Raw genomic sequence first — 18817 nt, forward strand, 5'->3', positions numbered from 1 at the left:
TGTCATAAAAACTCACTAATGATCTGCATTCGTGCCTTTTAATCCACTGCTGAAAATACCCCCCGATAAGTGCACTATTTTCCCCAGTTTGAGAAACGTTGGATTAAAAACTACAGCTGTTAAAATAAATTTCTAAAAAGAAAAGAGAGGATGTATTTGTGATCTGCTTTTAGATTTACGTCTTTAGTAGAAAATGCTCTTTTGGTTGAGTGTCAAGGACAAGAAAGGGAAATTGGAAAGTGTTGAACACTGACTTGTAACACATGGTTGGTTTTCGCTGACGTTCAGTAAAATTATAGAATAACAGCAGCCTCATCCTTTAGGGTGCTGAATCTGAGACGAAGCTTTGGAAATTGATTGTTTGTGTCATTTGTCTTCATGTTGATGCGACACCCACACAAACAACAATTTTGGCCCGTGTGTTCTTCTCTTCTCTTTTCTCCAGAGTTACTTTGGCTTCTCTTTGTTCTGTGTCCCACTCGTCTGACTGACTCAGAGCTCGCTGAGTTTGGCAGAGGCTGAGATGAGATCACTGGAACAGCCTTGGAGCTGCCAGGCATAATGAAGTGTGTGAAAAAGCTCTGTCAACTTCAATTGATGTTTTTTTTTTTTAAATGAAATGATAGAAGTGGTAGAATTCAGGATTTCCTCGTGCTATTTTTCACTGTTATTAGTAGGTCAACTGATGACCGTGAAACTCGGAAAATAGGGTCAAAATTTCTATTTAATGCCACTATTTTACAATATGTAGATTCAGATGTGTGTCGAGACAACGTTTCCTGGTTTTACCTCGTCACTGATGGAGTATATAAACTACAACTGTGGAAATCCCCCTGACAATGTTTTGTTTGATATCATCTTTCCTCAAACAGACTGATCTCAATTCTCAGCAAACTGATCTTGAGCTGATTTCAAAGTACGCATGTTTTCATTTTAAGATCAAAACAAAACTACATTTATTTCATTGTTTGTACATCGAGTGAAGTCTTTAGACAACTGAACCTGATTTTTCGGAATGAATTTTCGTTTTCTTTCACTTCATTCATTCAGCCTGACATTGTCTTCACGTTAACTGATTTCCTCGAGAGGGAAAGTTACTTTGTCTTAGTTTTGCCTTTAACCAATGAGAAGGAAGATCAAGAGAAGCATCATCTTCCCAGCAGTTGCTAGAAGCAGTTAACATAACACTGATCAAAGGAACATTGTTATTGTTATTCCTGTTCTAGCATCAGCTACTGTAGCTGCTTCGAGCTGAACTATGCTTGAGGCCATTTCCTCTCATTATTTTTCATGTTAGCAAGCTACGCAGGAAAATGATTTCCAGATTCTTAATCTTGACCACGAAGATGCGACTAGTGCGACAGTTTGTCCAAACAGCGAGCACGACATGGGACCAGGCTAAAGACAACAAACTGACATGATGGTACATCACCATGCACATAAAGTCTTTTAATCCGATCATTTGGTCGACTAAACGCGCTCCCTGTGTCAACTCCACCACATACATACTGTATGTACATACAGCGCTCAGTATACTGGCGTGAGGCAAAACTCGACCAGTGTAGCTTTATCAGAAAGGTCAGTGAGGTCAGTGTTTTACTGATAAAACTTCTCTTCCTGGTTCCGATTATTCATCCTTACAAACGCAGGAAGCTTTGTAGAGTTTCGATCATCACGCAGACGGCGGTACAGGCGGAGACCGCGACCCCGGCCTGTGAAATCCCACGAGCCACAGGTGGCCTTCGTCATTTCATCGTTATGTCAAGAGACAATAAAGGAATAGCAACATACTTTATCTTTAAGAACTGACGTACTCGACCTACTGTACGATACGTGTATATAGTATGTGTGTGACGGTTCAGGACATGAAGGAATGTGTGCTTGTGTTTTAGCAGATTCGAAGCACTGTGCTCTCCTCTTTTGATTATGTAATACTTTAATTCCCTTTGAATCATGATTCTCTTTCATCTTCCTTCCCTTTCTTCATATTTTGCCTCTTAGCTTTTTTTTTTTTGCTTTTTTTTTGTCTGACTGTACAGTGACTCAGCAGCGTGCACACACCTGCACACATATGCACTCAGAGAGATCCCTCTGCCTTCAACTCTATTGGCCGTTTTGTTAGATCACCAGCCATCAGCCAATACTCGCTCACATACTCCTGATGCTGCACACGCTCCCTGCACTGCAGTGAGCCAGCATTTAAGGGGTAGGAGGGAGATGAATGGATGACACAGACTGAGCAAAGAATGCGAGGGATGGGAGGAGAGGAAGTGGTAAGAGAGAGAGAGAGAGGGAGGGAGGGAGGGAGGGAGGGGAAGAGATGATGTAAAAACTGAAACACAATCTGGCTAAATCGCCCCTCCTCAACTTTGCTCACGTGTGCGTGCACACCCATAAACACACGGAGGAGCTGTGTCGCTCACACACCTCTTGTCGTCTCCTGTTTTGGCTCATTGCTGCTACCTGGAGGGAAGCATCATGTCACGTCAGAGCTGACATGAACTGAAGGCATGTTTAGAGGGATCTCGGTGTGTTTTTAGTGTGTTCCTGCGTACAGGAGTGGATGACGCCTGTTGATCGGTCCATAGATGCATCACTGTAAGTCATCCTGTCAATTCATGTTATGTCGTGCTGAGCTGTTTTTGGAATAACTGTTGTTCTTTTTGAGCTCACAATTTGTGTGATAACTATTTTCTCATGGAGTCTCTACATGCAAAAAGCTAAAATCCCTATGAGTTAGTACAAACTTATCCAATAATATTTGCCTTTCTTTCATGTGTACCCTCCGCTGTGTGTGAGATGACAGCTCCATCCAGCAGGAATTATTCCGCTTAGCTGGTGCAGATCTGATTATGTAAGAGTGGAGCGATGTGTGGCTGCCACGACCTTGTGCACTGTCAGCACAGGGCTGCTTGTGTTGTCCTGTTGTGGCTGTCTGCAGAAGGATTTAGGATTTTTAGTTTTACAGTCTGAGCCGTAGTTGATGCTCTCAGGCTTCATCTGGCCCTGTGATGCTGGGAACTTATTAACATACAGCCGAGGAGCTGAGATTTGTCTTTGTGCCTGTTTATATATATTGTCATTCAAATGCAGATGATTTCTTTTCCTTATACGTATGGATACATATTTGTGATTTTAAGGATCTGGTTTCATGTTTGACTTGGCTGTTAACAGCTTGTTGATGTTTTGCCATTACAGTAAAACTGTTTCTGTTTCAAACACAAGTGCAGCTTTGTGAAAGTGGACCGAGACGCTCAACATCACCACTATTTGGCAGTTGACACAGCAAACACATAACATACCAGTCATGTAGCATATTGGAAATTTTGGGCGCAACCCACTGGCAGCATGACAGCTTTATCATAACAGCAATTTAACCTCCACTCTCCGTTTTCACGCTCACCACATCACCGCTTTGTAGATACAGGCTCTCATATCTGCCTTCAGAGAGGAGAGCGAGAGGAGGAGACGCTTATATGAGAGAGAGAGAGAGAGAGATGAAATGAAAATAGACGAGAGAGGATGAGAAGGAGAGCATGCACCGTAGAAAGAAGCACAGTCCCTGAGGGTGTCCTCTCAGCAGCAGAGGTGGCCTGTTTCTGTGCCCGTCTCGAATGTGAAGAGACAATAAAAGCACTGACACACTTTCTGTGGCTAAGTTAGCTGCCAGATAATGTTTCAGGGATAAAATTGTGCCGTGATAAGATGTTTCGGTTAAAACTGAAGAGCATGTTACGCTCGTCAAGAATTATGAAGAGTGGGTGTAAATATTGTGTTTGTGTTATGAAGGCAAAGTCTTTTATTTTGGTAGTTTCAGTGTTCGGTGTTGCCGAGTGCTTTGCTTTCACTTTATAATCAAATATTTATCTCTTAAAGTGCCTTTTATGACAATCACCCAGCAACTACTGCAGCTCATATACAAGTCCTGCTCTATTTACTAACTTCTACTGCGCTGGTTCCCGACATGGGGCTCGAGACCTGGTGGTCACAAGATGAGAAGCATGATAAGAAATAAGAAAAAAAAAAATAAAAAATCATGTGGTATGGTTTTACCTCTAACAGCTTGGGATGCACATATTTAGACTTTCTGCAGTTCTGAAAGTCTGATCCATCAGCTCAGTGTTTGGGCCGATATCAAGCACCGATGCAGCAGCGGTTCCCTCTTCTTCCTGAATTTCAAATCGATATTCCTCAATGAAATACATTTTTTATGAGAGGTAACATGAGGTCAGAGACTGTGTAGTGTTCACATCATGATCAAATGAACAACAATGAAACTGTATTTATCGTGCATCTGTCACATCTGGCTGATACCTGATCCATTTAATCGTTCAGGTATCATCACTCATCAACATTACAACATTATTAACAAATTTGCAGCTAAATGAGTGTAAGTGTGGAGCTGTTGGTGCCCCTGGGGGTCAGTTTCCCGCTTTGCCCTGTTGGCATGTCCTTGGTTGAATTGTTGGACAAACACAACCAGTCACGAGAGGTTGCAAGTAGACATTATTTTTGCTTTAAAGAGTCACACGCAAAAAGGTTCCTCCCAAAATATCATTTTTTTTAATTTTCTTTTTATTGATTCGACAAAATATTCATCATAAGGTTCACTGGTTCCCTCTTTATGAGCAGTTTTTCACTTGCCTGCTGCCAAAAGCTTGAATATTACAGGCAGGTACTTAACAACTGTAGCATCTAACACTTCCTCCATTTCCCTTATAATTCAAACCAAATTGCTTTTATCCTTTTATGCAAATATCCCAGTAATTAACAGACAAATACCAGCTCATGTTTAGGAAATGATGAGAAGAGAGAAGGAGGATGAACTTTACACTTATAACCTCATTTTTTAAGCCCAAACAAGCTCAAAGTCCTTAAAGGAAATTTGAACATCTACATTTCAGTGTCAATAATCAAACTCCATTTCCTGAGGAAGATTGGTTGATTTGATCAGAAGCTCCAGAACAGCTACTAAAGAGATTATTTTGTCAACTGCTCAATATTTTTTTTGAGAAATAGAGCTAGAAGTTTGTAACTGATATTTTTTCATAATCAGGAAGAGTAGTTTGCACTTTACTAAACATCTAATGTTGAAACCATGACCTCAGATGTTCCTAGACTTAATGGTTAGAAGATGTAATTACATGTAAATAAGTTTATCCCGCTGACCACCAGGAAATAGATCTAGCAGCTGGTTGCGTCTTGTCGACCCGCTGATTGATGGGATGTTTGCAGTCACTGTTTCTAATCTTAATACTTCAGTGTTCAGTGTGAGTTGGTGTTAAAGCATGTAGCCACAGGCGCTGATTGGTGTGTCTGTTTTTGTGTGTTTGGCATTTCCTGTCTCAGTGAGGGGATGGAAGGAAGAAGCTATTTGGCCTTCGATTTCAAACTTTGATCCTTACTTCCCACAGGTTTCCACTCACTTCCATGAGGTCATCACTGTGTGTCGATCATATATCTTGTCCTCACTGGTCTTGTCCTCCCTGTGTGTCACTCTGCAGGGTGCAGGGTAAGAGGAAGCGGGACTCCTATGTCAGAGTTTTAGGATGGCCAGTGAAGGCTCCACTATTCCTAGCCCCGTGGTCCGCCAGATTGACAAGCAGTTCTTGATCTGCAGCATATGTCTGGACCGCTACGAAAACCCCAAAGTACTGCCCTGCCTGCACACCTTCTGTGAGAGGTGAGTGGAGCTATCACGCTGTTCTATGTCATGTTTTTATCCTTTTGTAAAGTGTATACATTGGACACGATCTGCAACCTGCAAGGTTTCAAATTAAAATGTCTGATTTGTATGTTTTGTGAGAGAAAGGGATTTTGCACAACAGTAAGTGGGAGATGCAATAATGATACTTTTAAACCAATGTTGTTTTTGTAAATTTGAGCATCGTTTCACAAGAGATGGTTCTGCATCTCTGCTGTTGACCTTGGTGTGTTGGTGCCATCCTCTATCTGTCGCTCGAGAGTCATTAAGTTGTTAGAATTAACAGTTAACAATACACCTGTTTTCTATTACTGTGTATTTATTTTGCACATAAATGTCTGTGGTGAGTATTTAAATATTTACTGCTAATAAACATTTTTATTCTTTGGATCTGATTACATCACAATTATTGCAAGTTATGGTTGAAATTATGTTAAAGCATTGTGCGTCTCTTCCTGTTCTGGGATTTGATTTCTCTTATCTGCCATTGCAGTTTCCCTAGCTCTATAATTCACCTTAATGTGATTGTAAAAGAGAACCCAGAGCAGCTGACTGAATGTTTAACATGTAATATAACACTAAATCCTCAGTGGCAGAAAGGCCTTATCTCACTGACTTGTACACATGCTGAAAACCTCCTTTACCCGGATCTATTTCTAACCACATCCAACATGATGCTGGGTGTGGTCGGAAGAACGACCACACTTGTCAGTGACGTAATGTTGCTTTACACTGGGTTTCCAATTTATCAAGTGCACATGTACAATCTAGTGCAGTCAAATTCAGTAGCCCTGCAATAGGTGTGTGAGGCTTATTTTTAGTTAATGTTGAATTGTACAGTAACAAGTATGTAGCATGATCCAATGCCAGCCTATATACTTATAAGCTAGTTTGCGATGCTTTTAAGATTCACATACTTCAACAATGAAATCCATACAGAACAGCACACGACACAAACAATGACTGAATTAAATTACTGTAAAACTCAAGGACAAGAACCAGATAATTCATGATTACATCACTGATCCTTTTTTAAAGGCTGTTTCCTGGACATTGAGCATCTTAGGAACCCATTTATTAAGACTTTAATGGACGTTAGCTAATTTTTCTCATCAACTTCCTGTCCAAAACTTTAATTGCACAATTATATTCATCATCTTCATCATCATAATCTCAAAAGGCCGGATTGTGACCAGGAAGTTGCACAATGACTTAACCTCTACCATTTTAACTCGTTTCTCAAACTTTGAAATTGAAACCTCTTCAATCTTAAATCTTGATTAAATGTTATAATAACCAGTTTGGTGGTGGTGTTGCACTAAATTGAAAGGTGTTTCTGATGTTTTTCCACATCCTTTTATAAACATACGTGTTAAAAGCATCTCTTAAAATTATATAATCCAATCCAGCCCAACACAACAAACTAACTTTGACCTCACAAGTCATTATAAGCTCCATGCTGATGGGATTTATATGTTTATGGCAGGGCTGTTGTGTTCGATTGCACTGTAGAGGTGTGGATAATGAACTGGTGACTCAGTTTGCAGTGCTACTGTAAAGCACTTCTGAATTGTAAACATTTCAACCACTAGGTGGCATGAAAGGCCAGATTAGATTAGATTACAATGTTAATGAATGCTGACAATTTATATTGTGTAAACAGAGGAAATAAAACTTTCTGGTTAAAGAAAAATCTTTCTATAGTCACAGTCATTAATGTGTACTACTATATATCATCACTCTCTGTATTCAGTATGGCTGAGTCCTTCATCTTTCTCAATGCAACACACACTGCACCACCCACCCCTTTCTCCAGACTCCCTTTGATATAGCTTTGTACAGGATGCGCCCACTCATCAATATCCCCCTGCTCTCCTCCTCCAGGTGCCTGCAGAATTACATCCCGGCCCACAGCCTCACACTGTCGTGCCCCGTGTGCCGCCAGACCTCGATCCTGCCGGAGAAGGGTGTGGCGGCATTGCAGAATAACTTCTTCATTACCAACCTGATGGACGTGCTGCAGCGGGAGCCGGGCAGCTGCAGCCAGGAGGCCGCCGCTCTCAACAACATCACCGCTGTGGCGACAGGCCAACTGCTCTCATGCCCCAATCATGGAGGCAACGTAAGAGCCACGCACACCCTCAGTCTGTACCTGTGCTTCCTCCCTCTTCCTGTTTCTCACAAACACATACACACAAGATACTGTCTGGAAAAGTATCCTAATGATGCTTAAGACGAATAATATGACATGAAACATATTTTCAAGTTTACGCCTGTCTGAAAACTGAGAGTAACTGCAGTACGGCAACTGTGAAGGTCAGTTATGTAGTTTGAGCCTGTAAGTAAGCACAGCTGGGCATCCAGCAGTTGTGCGCTCTTTTTTTTTTCTATTTTACTTTTTTTTTTTTTAGATTTAGAGAAGAAGTTATATTATGTATCTTTTTTTGAATGGAGATGAGAGATTATTTTACCATGGCATTCACTATTCAATTCAATTCTATTTATATTGTGCAGAATCATAACAGAAGTTATCTCCGGGGCATCTCTCTTATTGAGTGGGTCTAGACCGTTCTCTTTATAATATTATTTATAAAGCAGTTGGTGGCGGTGGCAAGGAAAAACATCTTTTTGACAGGAACAAACCTTGAACACAGCCCGACTCATGGTGGGCGGCAGCCTGCCTCAACCAGTTGGGCTGAGGGAGAGAGAGAGAGAGAGAGAGAGAGATAGAGGTGTGTAGGGAGGGAGAGAGAATGAAAGAGAGAGCAGTAAGGGAACATAGCATGATGCAGGTTCCACATAAAGATGTATAATAATAATAATACCAATAAAAGTAATAAAAAGACAATGATATAGGGCAGTTAATAAGACTAATGATTAATGATAAATACTAATGTGCAGCATTAACAATGAATAATCACTGTCTCACAGATCTGATAAAGACTTGTAGTGTAGATGTCATGGCCACTGGGTCAGATATTGATGATTCTTTTAATTGTTCGTGGTCAGACTGCACCCGTACAGAGCAGTGCTTTGAGCTAAATGCTAATGTCAGTGTACTTGCTAAACGTGTAATATACTGCTTATTAAGTATATTTACCATGTAAATCATCTTAGTTTACCATGTTAGCATGCTAACATCTGGTAATTAGTAGTAAAAACAATAGTACACCTGAGGCTAATGAGAGTGTCATTAGTCTATTGAGCAAATTGAAATTCAGTTACAGTTCATCCCAAAGCGAACATGAATGTCTGTACAGCATATCAATCCTTCTTCTTGGTGTGGAAACATTTCACTCTGAACGAAAAAATGTAGGTTTCATTCAAAATCAACAATATAAACCTCATGGTGGAGTTGGAGGTGAAGTCAGGGACTCATTAAAGTCATTCTGCTTCATTTTCTGGAAAACCACGAATGTCTTTACAAAGCTTCATAGAAGTCTGTCCAAGATATTTCAGGCTGAACCACAGTGGGGGGGCTGACCAGCTCTGCATTAGCAATGCCGCTAATGTGGCTTCAACGGTTTGGAATGAAACTCAACCCCATATTAAAGTTTAATCTTTACTTTTTCCCGTTTCCTAGGTCATGGAGTTTTACTGTCCTCCATGTGAGACGGCCATGTGTCAGGAGTGTACAAGCGGCGAACATGGAGAACATCCAACTGTGCCTCTTAAAGACGTAGTGGAACAACACAAGGCCTCATTACAGGACCAGCTAGACGCCGTCAAGAAGAGGTACAGCAGCAGCATTATGTAGAAGTCATTATACTGCACTACAGACTTTATGCATATTGCTCCTAAGGAACTGCCATGATAGAATAAGTGAAGCAAACACAATCCTCTGTTTTGTGCCTGTTCAGTCATGTGATGGTTGACTAACTATAAGAAACATTCCTCGTCATTCATGTCCTCCCTCTGTTGCTCCTAGGTTACCAGAGATCGACTCAGCCCTGCAGACACTGTCAGAGATCCTGCAGCAGCTGACCAATCAGAAGAGCTCCATTGAGGATGACATCCACACCACCTTCGATGAACTGCAGAAGACCCTCAATGTCCGAAAGAGTGTTTTGCTCATGGAGCTGGAGGTCAACTATGGCCTGAAGCAGAAGGTGAAGTCTGAAGCAAAGTACTCTCAGTGAATTAGCTGACACATGCAGAGTGTAGTTTCAGTGTTACGCTTGAGTGTTTGGTTTACACTTGTGTCCTATCTGGCTGCGTTCACAATCATGGTAAGCGTTGTTTGAGTTTTTTTAATCAGCGTTAAGCACTTTGCAGTTATCTACCTCTTAAAGCTGCTGCATTAACTAGCAGCTCTGATTTGTTCTTGTCAAGATGTTTTGGAATAGATTACATAAGGGAATTATGGAGAAAGAAACAAGTGGTGTAACATTAACATTGATGCAAGACACTGGCCTTGTTTTAATCTATTGTGGTAAATTGAATTTAACCTGTCACAGGCTACTCATCAGGCTTTTTGTTTTGCTGATATATGTGTCAGGGGCTCAGCTGGTCTGTTAGGCGATTAACAGGCTGGACAGAGGGGGGTCAATGGAGCTGGTGCACCACCCCAGTCTGGACAACCAATCACCCAGTCTGGTTAAGAGGCTGGGAGCCTGGGAGCTCCGTCACATGGGTCGCTAATGATTTACAATTCACTGGCTGGTGTGCAGTCAAAACACTGGAGCCCTGGGGAAAGTCACATAAGTGACTTGCAGCCGTGTTGTTGCTGTAGCTAGATGGAGCCAGTGCACAGTGTGTACACTGGGAGTTGATTTGGGTGTGTCATGTGCAATGAGGTAATACAGTGCAGCTTTGCTCTTCATGCTGCTACCACTTTATCCTCTTACACTGGCAGCTCGATCTCCATTCTCACAGTATGTATGGACAGCATCTTCGTTCTCAGAGTCTCGGCGTGTGAATTTATGTGAAGAGAAAAGAGATAGTGAAGGGATGTTTGGATGAAGCGTTTGACTGCAGTCTGAGATAGATGGATTAATGGCCTCTCTTGTTGGAGAAGAGGAGGAGTGTGATGGCCAGATGCGGGTGAGTCTGTCTTGGTGCTTTGATGATGTGCGTGGTGATGTCCCACTTCTGAAGAGAAATGGTGAAAAGTCAGCTCAAAGATTATTAACAACAAAGAACCTCTTTTCAATAACACATGTAGAATAACATACAGACAGATTTCATGAGTTAAGTGTGACTTGTGTGAGTTTATTATTGGCTAAATTTATTGACAAGATTACTAAACAGATGCTTGAGTAATGCATAACAGATGTATAACTCTCTATCTTGAATTCCTATGTAAGAAATCATCGTCACTATTAGTTCATGTGATTAGTTAATGGTTAACAGATCATTATTCAATGACCTATAACTCTTGTTATTCCATACATTAAATAGAAAAAGTCATTTTAGAGCCATGTATTCGGTCATCGCCTCTGAAGACAGAGCAGTACCTGTTCTCATAGATATGAAGCTGTTCTTATGAAGCTGGTAGTCAGATACAAACCTCTATATGTTGCTGCATGACCCGTATAATCTTCATGTTGTTCATGTCACATTTAAAAGCTAGGGGGTGGCACATAAACTTTTTTTAATGATATATTTTGTTGTTGTTGTTGAAAGAAGTGGAGTGTAACACTGAGGAGAATGAAACCAAAAACGCCCAGCAGGGGCCAGATGACATGTTTAAGCAAATGTTAACAGTTTAATGAGATGAGATTTAACTATAATGTGTTTGACTTTCCAGCATTAACTACTGCAGATTGTTTCTGCAGGCCGTTGTGCTGGTTATGTCAGTAAGTGTAACAGTAATTTCACAGACAGATCTCTGCGTGGCACCACAGGATGACATAGCCACATTAACAGATACTCATCTGTTTTCATGCGCAGTCGCTGCAGTAAAGCTGCAGCCGTGTGTATCTGAGAGTCGGGACTTTTTGTTCATTTGCATATGAAGATTAACAACAATACACTATTTTTTGCCAACATGTAATTACTGAGATAAGATCTCACTCCCTTCATGCAGACAAGTCATGGTCTGTCCTTTTTATATTTCATGTTTTCACGCAGAATCCTTTTCACTTTCCCTCCTACAAAGCAGTGGAGCTGCTTGGGTTTTATGTGCGGGCTTCACGGCCTGTAGCGTCGGTTCCAACCTGAGAACTGGGGCCCCACAAGAGATCACGGTGAATCTGCAGGGTTGTGAGATGAATTAGAGAATAAGAAAGATACTGCGTACCTGTACCTCTTGTTGTCTATACGATATAGTCAGACTTGGATGAATAACTATGAGACAGGAAAACCATTCTTTGTTTGACCTGCTCACAGCAACTGTGACAAGGTGGTGCAAGAAGACACTAATTTTTTTTTTTTTTAAGGGGTCACAAGCCTTAAAAGTAGCAACCACTGGTCTGTCTAACCCTGCTGCCCCCTGGTGTTTGTCTGTGATAGGTGCTCCAAGCCCAGCTGGACACCCTGCTGCAGGGCCAGGAGGGCATCAACAGCAGCTGTAACTTCACGGAGCAGGCTCTGAGCCACGGCACCGAGGCCGAGGTGCTGCTGGTGAAGAAGCAGATGAGCGAGCGTCTCATTGAGCTGGCCAGCCAGGAGCTTCCTCTGCAGCCCGGAGAGAACGACCAGCTGGACTTCCTCGTGGAGACAGACGGACTAAAGAAGTCCATCCATAACCTGGGCACTATTGTAACGACTAACGCGGTGGCCTCCGAGTCTGTGGCCACTGGTGAAGCGTTACGGCACTGTGTGGTGGGCGTACCCACCTCCATCACCATAACCACTAAGGACAAAGATGGAGAACTGTGCAAGATGGGGAACGCAGTCATAACGGCTGAAATCTCCTCACCTGATGGCAGCAAAGGTGAAGGAGAGATACTGGACAACAAGAATGGCACTTATGAGTACCTGTTCACAGCCCCTAAAGAGGGGGCTTTTAATTTATCACTGCGTTTATATGACCAACATATCAAAGGAAGCCCCTTTAAGATCAGGGCCACCAAGTCTATAGATGTGTCGCCAACTTCGGACGGCATGAAGAAGAGGCTGAAGTCTCCAGGCAGTGGGCACATCAAGCAGAAGGCCATCAAGAGGCCGGCCAGCATGTACAGCACAGGGAGGAGGAAAGAGAACCCCATCGAGGACGACCTCATCTTCAGAATCGGTGAGGGAGCCGTTTCTGCAGAGCAGATACAACACACAGCTGTATCGACTTGTTCACTGGGCATTTTTCTTTCTTTATATGTTCTCTGTAGAGCAGCAATGATTGATTGATCAGTTTTACTATTTTGGTGTTTTACTAATTGATTAACAGTTTTTTTTTTTGTTTTGTTTTTTTCAAGCAAGTATCAAATGGTTGGTGGTTACAGGTTTTCAAATGTGGAAATGTATTATTTATTATATCACTGTAAACTGAATATCTTTGGGTTTTACACTGTTGGTCAGAAAAAAACAAGACATTTAAAGACATCACCTTGGAGTCTGGCATTTTATAGACCAAACAATCAATTTATTGAGAAAATAATTGGCACACTAATTGATAAACAAAATGATCATTAGTTGCAGCCCTTGTTGTCTATATAGCATTGAAAGAAAGAAAGAAAATATTTTTCAAATATCAGCTACTAATGAAAAACTGTTTATGCCTTCTAGGCACAAAAGGAAGAAACAAAGGGGAGTTCACTAACCTGCAGGGAGTGGCTGCCTCCGCTCTGGGAAAGGTGCTGATCGCAGACAGCAACAACCAGTGTGTCCAGGTAAAAAGAACTTCCTGTGCTGAAGATGCTGTTCAGGGCTGCAGTGAGAAGTCAGTGCTGTAGCACTATTACTTATCAGTGTTCAGTTACCTTGAACAATGCTGCCTGTGCACTTTGCCATCTCAGTATATGTCACGATACTGTGTACTGACTTGGTAAAAGTGCGCATCATTTAACATCTCATGTCTTACACAGGTTTTCTCCAACGATGGCCAGTTCAAAAGTCGTTTTGGGATCCGGGGCAGGACTCCGGGTCAGCTGCAGCGGCCGACCGGTGTGGCCGTCCACCCAAATGGTGACATCATCATTGCCGACTATGACAACAAATGGGTCAGCATCTTTTCGAGTGAGGGCAAGTTTAAGGTGAGTCAAGATACTTCAACTATCAGTGGGTTGTAGCGGTGTAGTAAAAAAACTGATATACAGTCAAAAACAACTAGGCTTGAGGTTAACTGTGCATTGCTATGTTGCAGTATGTTTATTTTCTGTGCAAGCAGAGATATTACCCGGCAGGTTAGCCACCAAAAATACTAGTAGTACATTTTGCACTGTCCCTAAAACACTGCCTGTACATTCATGTTTCAGTGATTCAAACAGAAAAACAAGCGCTGAAAATCTGCAAGCCATTTGCAATTTCCACACTTCATTTGCTAATTTCTGGAGTGTGAAGAGAAACACTTGAGCGGATTTTCACTTCCCTCTTCAGTCCGTCTCAGTGGTTTTTTTATCCTGAATTACAGAAACCAGTACAGTTTTGAAAGTCTATATAAATAATTGTGACCTTATGCTTTAATGATGGATTTTTTTTTCCTACTTAGAGTTGCAGTAGAGTTGTGCTAGCAAAATGTCAGATACTGACATTTTGCGTTCAGGAGAGCCTGGGGCTCTGAGTGTCTCTTAATCACCGAAACTGTGTCTACAGTGTATTCATGGGATGTTTTATTTTTCTCTTTGTTAACTGTAAATCACATATAAGACAAAATAAAACTTGTTAAAGAGACTAAATGCAAGTTTTTTTATGGTAATTTATAAAAATGGGGACCAAAATCCCGTGAGCATAATGCTAGGCTAACACTTAAATTAAAAAATGGGGATAATATACATATACTGTACTAATACTAATGTATGTCTAAGTTCCCAGTCATGCAGTATATGATTGAAAAGCTGCGGTGCAACACAAATGTCAAATCTTTTGCTTCTGCAGAACAAGATTGGCTCAGGGAAGCTGATGGGTCCTAAAGGCGTGTCAGTGGACAGGAACGGCCACATCATCGTGGTGGACAACAAGGCCTGCTGCGTCTTCATCTTTCAGCTCAACGGCAAGCTGGTCACCAAGTTCGGTAACCGAGGCAACGGTGACAGGCAGTTTGCAGGTACACTAAATGGTAATACGTGCACTGCCCCCTACAGTCTTTCTCCGACCAGCTCACACCTGCATGTGGAATGAAGGCGTACCGTGTGCCAAAGCAGGAACCATCAAGATCCGCTCATCCTTTGACTCCTGAGTTTTTGTAGAATTTATAGAGAAGACATGAACAAAGCAAAAACAACTTTGTTTTTCAGTGTTGTTTCCGATGAAAACAACACTTTTTTTTTTCTTTTTTTTTACTGATATCAATAAAAGCTTAGGACAGACGAAGCAAACCGTTATACAGGTCATTACAATTGAAGTGTTTTTGTTGTAGCATGTGGTACAACTGAACATGGTATGAGTAACTAGATTTTCTCTCATCAGTCTTCATTGTTGTGTCTGCCAGTGCATTTATGTTTTTTATTTCTCATAAATACATTGGCTACTTCTAAAAATCTGCATGTTGACTGAAAACATCTGCTCTGCAATAGTTGGCTGAACTGAACCGTTTCATGACATGTAAAATCAGAATTGGTGAAATGGCTTGTTTCTGAGACCTTTTTTTTTTTTTTTTTTTTTTTTTACTGATTCTGTGATGCAGGCCCTCATTTTGCTGCTGTCAACAACAACAATGAAATCATCGTGACAGATTTCCACAATCACTCAGTCAAGGTGAGTACAGTTTCAGAGCACTGGAAGTGACTATTAGTACATTTTTAGTGCTAGAAATTGTGTCTTTTGTATCCTCTAATAATCTAATTCTTATTAATAAAACTATTCTGTGGTTAAAGTGTTACCGTGTTTTGTTTACTACTTTGCCAAAAACAAAATTTAGATTGTTTTTTTTCTTTATTTTTATTTGAAAATGTAGGTGTTCAACACAGAGGGAGAATTCTTGCTGAAGTTTGGGTCTAACGGTGAAGGCAACGGCCAGTTCAACGCGCCCACAGGAGTGGCAGTGGATGTTAATGGTAACATCATAGTAGCAGATTGGGGCAACAGTAGGATACAGGTCAGTACAAAACATTTCACTCCCACAAGTCTACAGGAAATATAATTTTTGTCCCCTGCTGCATTCACAGTTGTTTGGATTTCTGCACTTTGCAGACCTAATTTAGATTTTTTTCTTAACCGAGAGCCATGCTATCCTGTGGCCCATGCATCTGTAATACTTCATTTTCACTTGTGCAAAAAAAAAGCTGATCACACATTGGAGTCCTCTTCCTTCAGATCAAACGACCGCTCCGGTCATTGTGAATCATCTTTATTTATGAAGTCATAAATAAGGTTCATATACTGTGTTTCTAGTAGAAAGAAGATTTAGAAAACAGAAACAAATTGTGACTCTTTTCTCATTTCCTTTACTACACATCAGACAATGTAAACGTTGTTGTTCTGATACAGTATACCTATTAGTTTCAGTTTGAACTATAAACTGATCATAACATTATTCTTCAACGGATTATAACAAATGCAAATTAATATTTTGTGTGAGAAACCCAGTATGTTTAATTGACTTGATTTTGCCAACATCACCTCTAATCTCCCTCTAATCTATAGATTTAACAGTTCTTTTAAAAGAAATATTGATTCACAATCATAATTATAAGTAAACACCTCCTTGTCACATTTAAAACTATACATGACTTTATTGAACATGTCAGGGCATTTTATAAACTGCAAATGAAGCATCTCCTGGTTTTATCCTGAATACAAATCTAAAGAAAGAAGTAATGACATTTCTCTCTCTCAGGTGTTTGATGGCAGCGGTTCGTTCCTCTCTTACATCAACACATCAGCAGACCCGCTGTACGGCCCGCAGGGACTGGCTCTCACCTCTGACGGACACGTTGTGGTCGCCGATTCCGGCAACCACTGCTTCAAAGTCTACCGCTACCTGCAGTAGCTCCTCTCTCCCTCAACGCACAAACTGTACCGTGCACATAAACACACATCCACATCTTAGTATGGAGCGACTGGCAGATTTTTCGCCCTCATCCACTCACCCGTTCATCTTTGAATCGTGCTGTTGTTGTGCCATCTGTTTGACTGTTCCCCACGTGTGGCGTTCTGCTTCACCCCATGACGCTGAAGAAAACAACCGAGAGAAAATTTTTTTTTAGTGGTGTGAATGAAGCAAAAAGGATCTGAGATATTCGCAGACGGCTGCTGCTGACTGGTGCTTTGAGGAGTCACCCATAACCTTGTTCACATTCCATCTTAACTGCGCTGATTTGAAAAAAATTAAACTTTAGTATTGTACATATGTTAGATCTTTTGATTTGTTGTGACATGGCAGGAAAACTGGAATATAATGCTATTGCACTTGTTCTTAAAAAAGTACTGGTTGGGCACTGTGTTAAATGAAATTGACATTAAAGTAAAGAAGTTACCCGAGTCACCTGGAAATGAATGTGAATTCTATTTATAGTTTCGGTTACTGCAGCTTCCTGTTTAATGCTCTTCACCTTTTGCCTGCTCAATATAAAAGACAGATCTTCCACCTACTGTAGGTAGCAGGGTATTTTCAAGCATGATTAGGCATCTCTGTGCATGCTGTTTTTACTAATACACACCTGAAAAGCTACTGTGCACAATATATAGATATGTTTCAAGTGGACACTTACCAACATCACCAGAAGAAACTTTGAATGGAGGCACTGTTTCAATTACAATACTTCTATCTATGTGTGAAAATTAATAGTCAGTGTAATTGTCATCACTTTAAATTAACTAATAATATGGTGACAATTTCTACTTCACTGGTTTTGCAAAAACACATAGTGTTTGTGTGTGCAAGACAAGTGTGAATGTGTGTGTGTCGTGATTAATCAAGGTACCAAACATGAGCAGCTTGATGTGCTGACTTCTGCTGTGTAGTGTGTGTATGAAGCCTCTTGACATTTTGATTATGTGCAAACATCTTAGAATTTCTTGCTGCATTTGAGGAAATAGCTAAAGAGCTGAAAATACACTCAGTAGGACACATCAGGGTTCATTCAAGCTGCAGCATAGAGGTTTGATCCAACAACATCAAACGCAGATTGCAGAACTGTGGTCACTATCACTCCTTACCACGTGCTCTTATGTCTTTCAGAAATATCTGTAGAACTACTAGCAAGTTGTATTTTAGTAAAACAATTTGTCTGTCCTGATGCAATATGTAGTTCAACAGTTGAGGTGTATGTTGTAAAATTGCACTGTGCTACCATTTGAAAGCCTTGGTAAAAATACTTTGTCTTTAAGCACACAGTTTTCATTGGGTATCCTGAATTTGGTCATTCATTTTCTACACAATCCTGTTAAATTATTTGTTTTCCATTGTCTTGTTTATCTTTGTAATGCCAAATGGAATTAAAGTGCCCATAGAAAAGATTAATTTGTTTGTATTTGGTTTTGTGTAATACATATGCCGTAATAAACTGTTCACTACTGTGATAAATAACTCCATAGCTGCCATATTACCAACTGGGCAAAGCAGGAATCTGCCCAGGGGCCCAAAAGCCCCAAGTTTACAGGTTTACATAATTAGATTAAGCACTAATTTGTCATAAATGTACACCACTTGAGTACAATATCAACTCAGATGTTTTTGTGTCTCACACACACAGAAGGTATTTTTATTGTATCCATCTGATATTTTCTTACATAACTGATTGATTGTTTCGTGTATAAAATGTCAAGATATTGTGAAAACCCCCCACTATTTCATATACAGCAGAGGGCGTTAGAAAGAGTGAGGCGAAAGTAAACAACATCGCTTCTGGCCCTTTAAAGGAATGCTGCCTTCCCGTGCAGTCGGAAATAATGTATAATACATAATAATGTAGCGACCAAGCTACTGATGACTTCAAAATTGGACATTTAGTATGAATGTACCATCCGATTTAAGTCAGAAAACCAGAAAGCCATCAACAATGCTTTGAACCCTGTTTTTATTATCATTTACCCATGTTCATTACTGTTTTTTCTTGTAATTCCTTCATCTTCTAT

The 18817-nt window shown here is 40.7% G+C and overlaps 1 protein-coding gene across 6 annotated transcripts in view; it reads left to right on the forward strand.

The window, feature by feature from the left end:
* trim2a (tripartite motif containing 2a) overlaps positions 1 to 18199 on the forward strand; it is a 34831-nt gene extending 16632 nt beyond the window's left edge. For 4 of the 6 annotated variants that reach the window (XM_056372575.1, XM_056372574.1, XM_056372573.1 and 1 more), the window contains 11 exons: positions 5505 to 5683; positions 7589 to 7826; positions 9288 to 9439; positions 9633 to 9813; positions 12158 to 12881; positions 13370 to 13473; positions 13669 to 13836; positions 14678 to 14858; positions 15426 to 15496; positions 15696 to 15836; positions 16578 to 18199. In XM_056372575.1, the coding sequence (XP_056228550.1) occupies positions 5550 to 5683; positions 7589 to 7826; positions 9288 to 9439; positions 9633 to 9813; positions 12158 to 12881; positions 13370 to 13473; positions 13669 to 13836; positions 14678 to 14858; positions 15426 to 15496; positions 15696 to 15836; positions 16578 to 16730 (2247 nt within the window). In that variant the 5' untranslated portion in view covers positions 5505 to 5549 and the 3' untranslated portion in view covers positions 16731 to 18199. Of the gene's footprint in view, positions 1 to 2343; positions 2599 to 5504; positions 5684 to 7588; positions 7827 to 9287; positions 9440 to 9632; positions 9814 to 12157; positions 12882 to 13369; positions 13474 to 13668; positions 13837 to 14677; positions 14859 to 15425; positions 15497 to 15695; positions 15837 to 16577 lie in introns of those variants that run through there. The other 2 variants (XM_056372572.1, XM_056372577.1) reach the window with 2 other exon arrangements.
* Positions 18200 to 18817: the final 618 nt, after the last annotated feature.

The sequence above is a fragment of the Seriola aureovittata genome, chromosome 3 (genome assembly GCF_021018895.1).
Source record: "Seriola aureovittata isolate HTS-2021-v1 ecotype China chromosome 3, ASM2101889v1, whole genome shotgun sequence".
In the NCBI taxonomy this organism is placed as follows: domain Eukaryota; kingdom Metazoa; phylum Chordata; class Actinopteri; order Carangiformes; family Carangidae; genus Seriola; species Seriola aureovittata.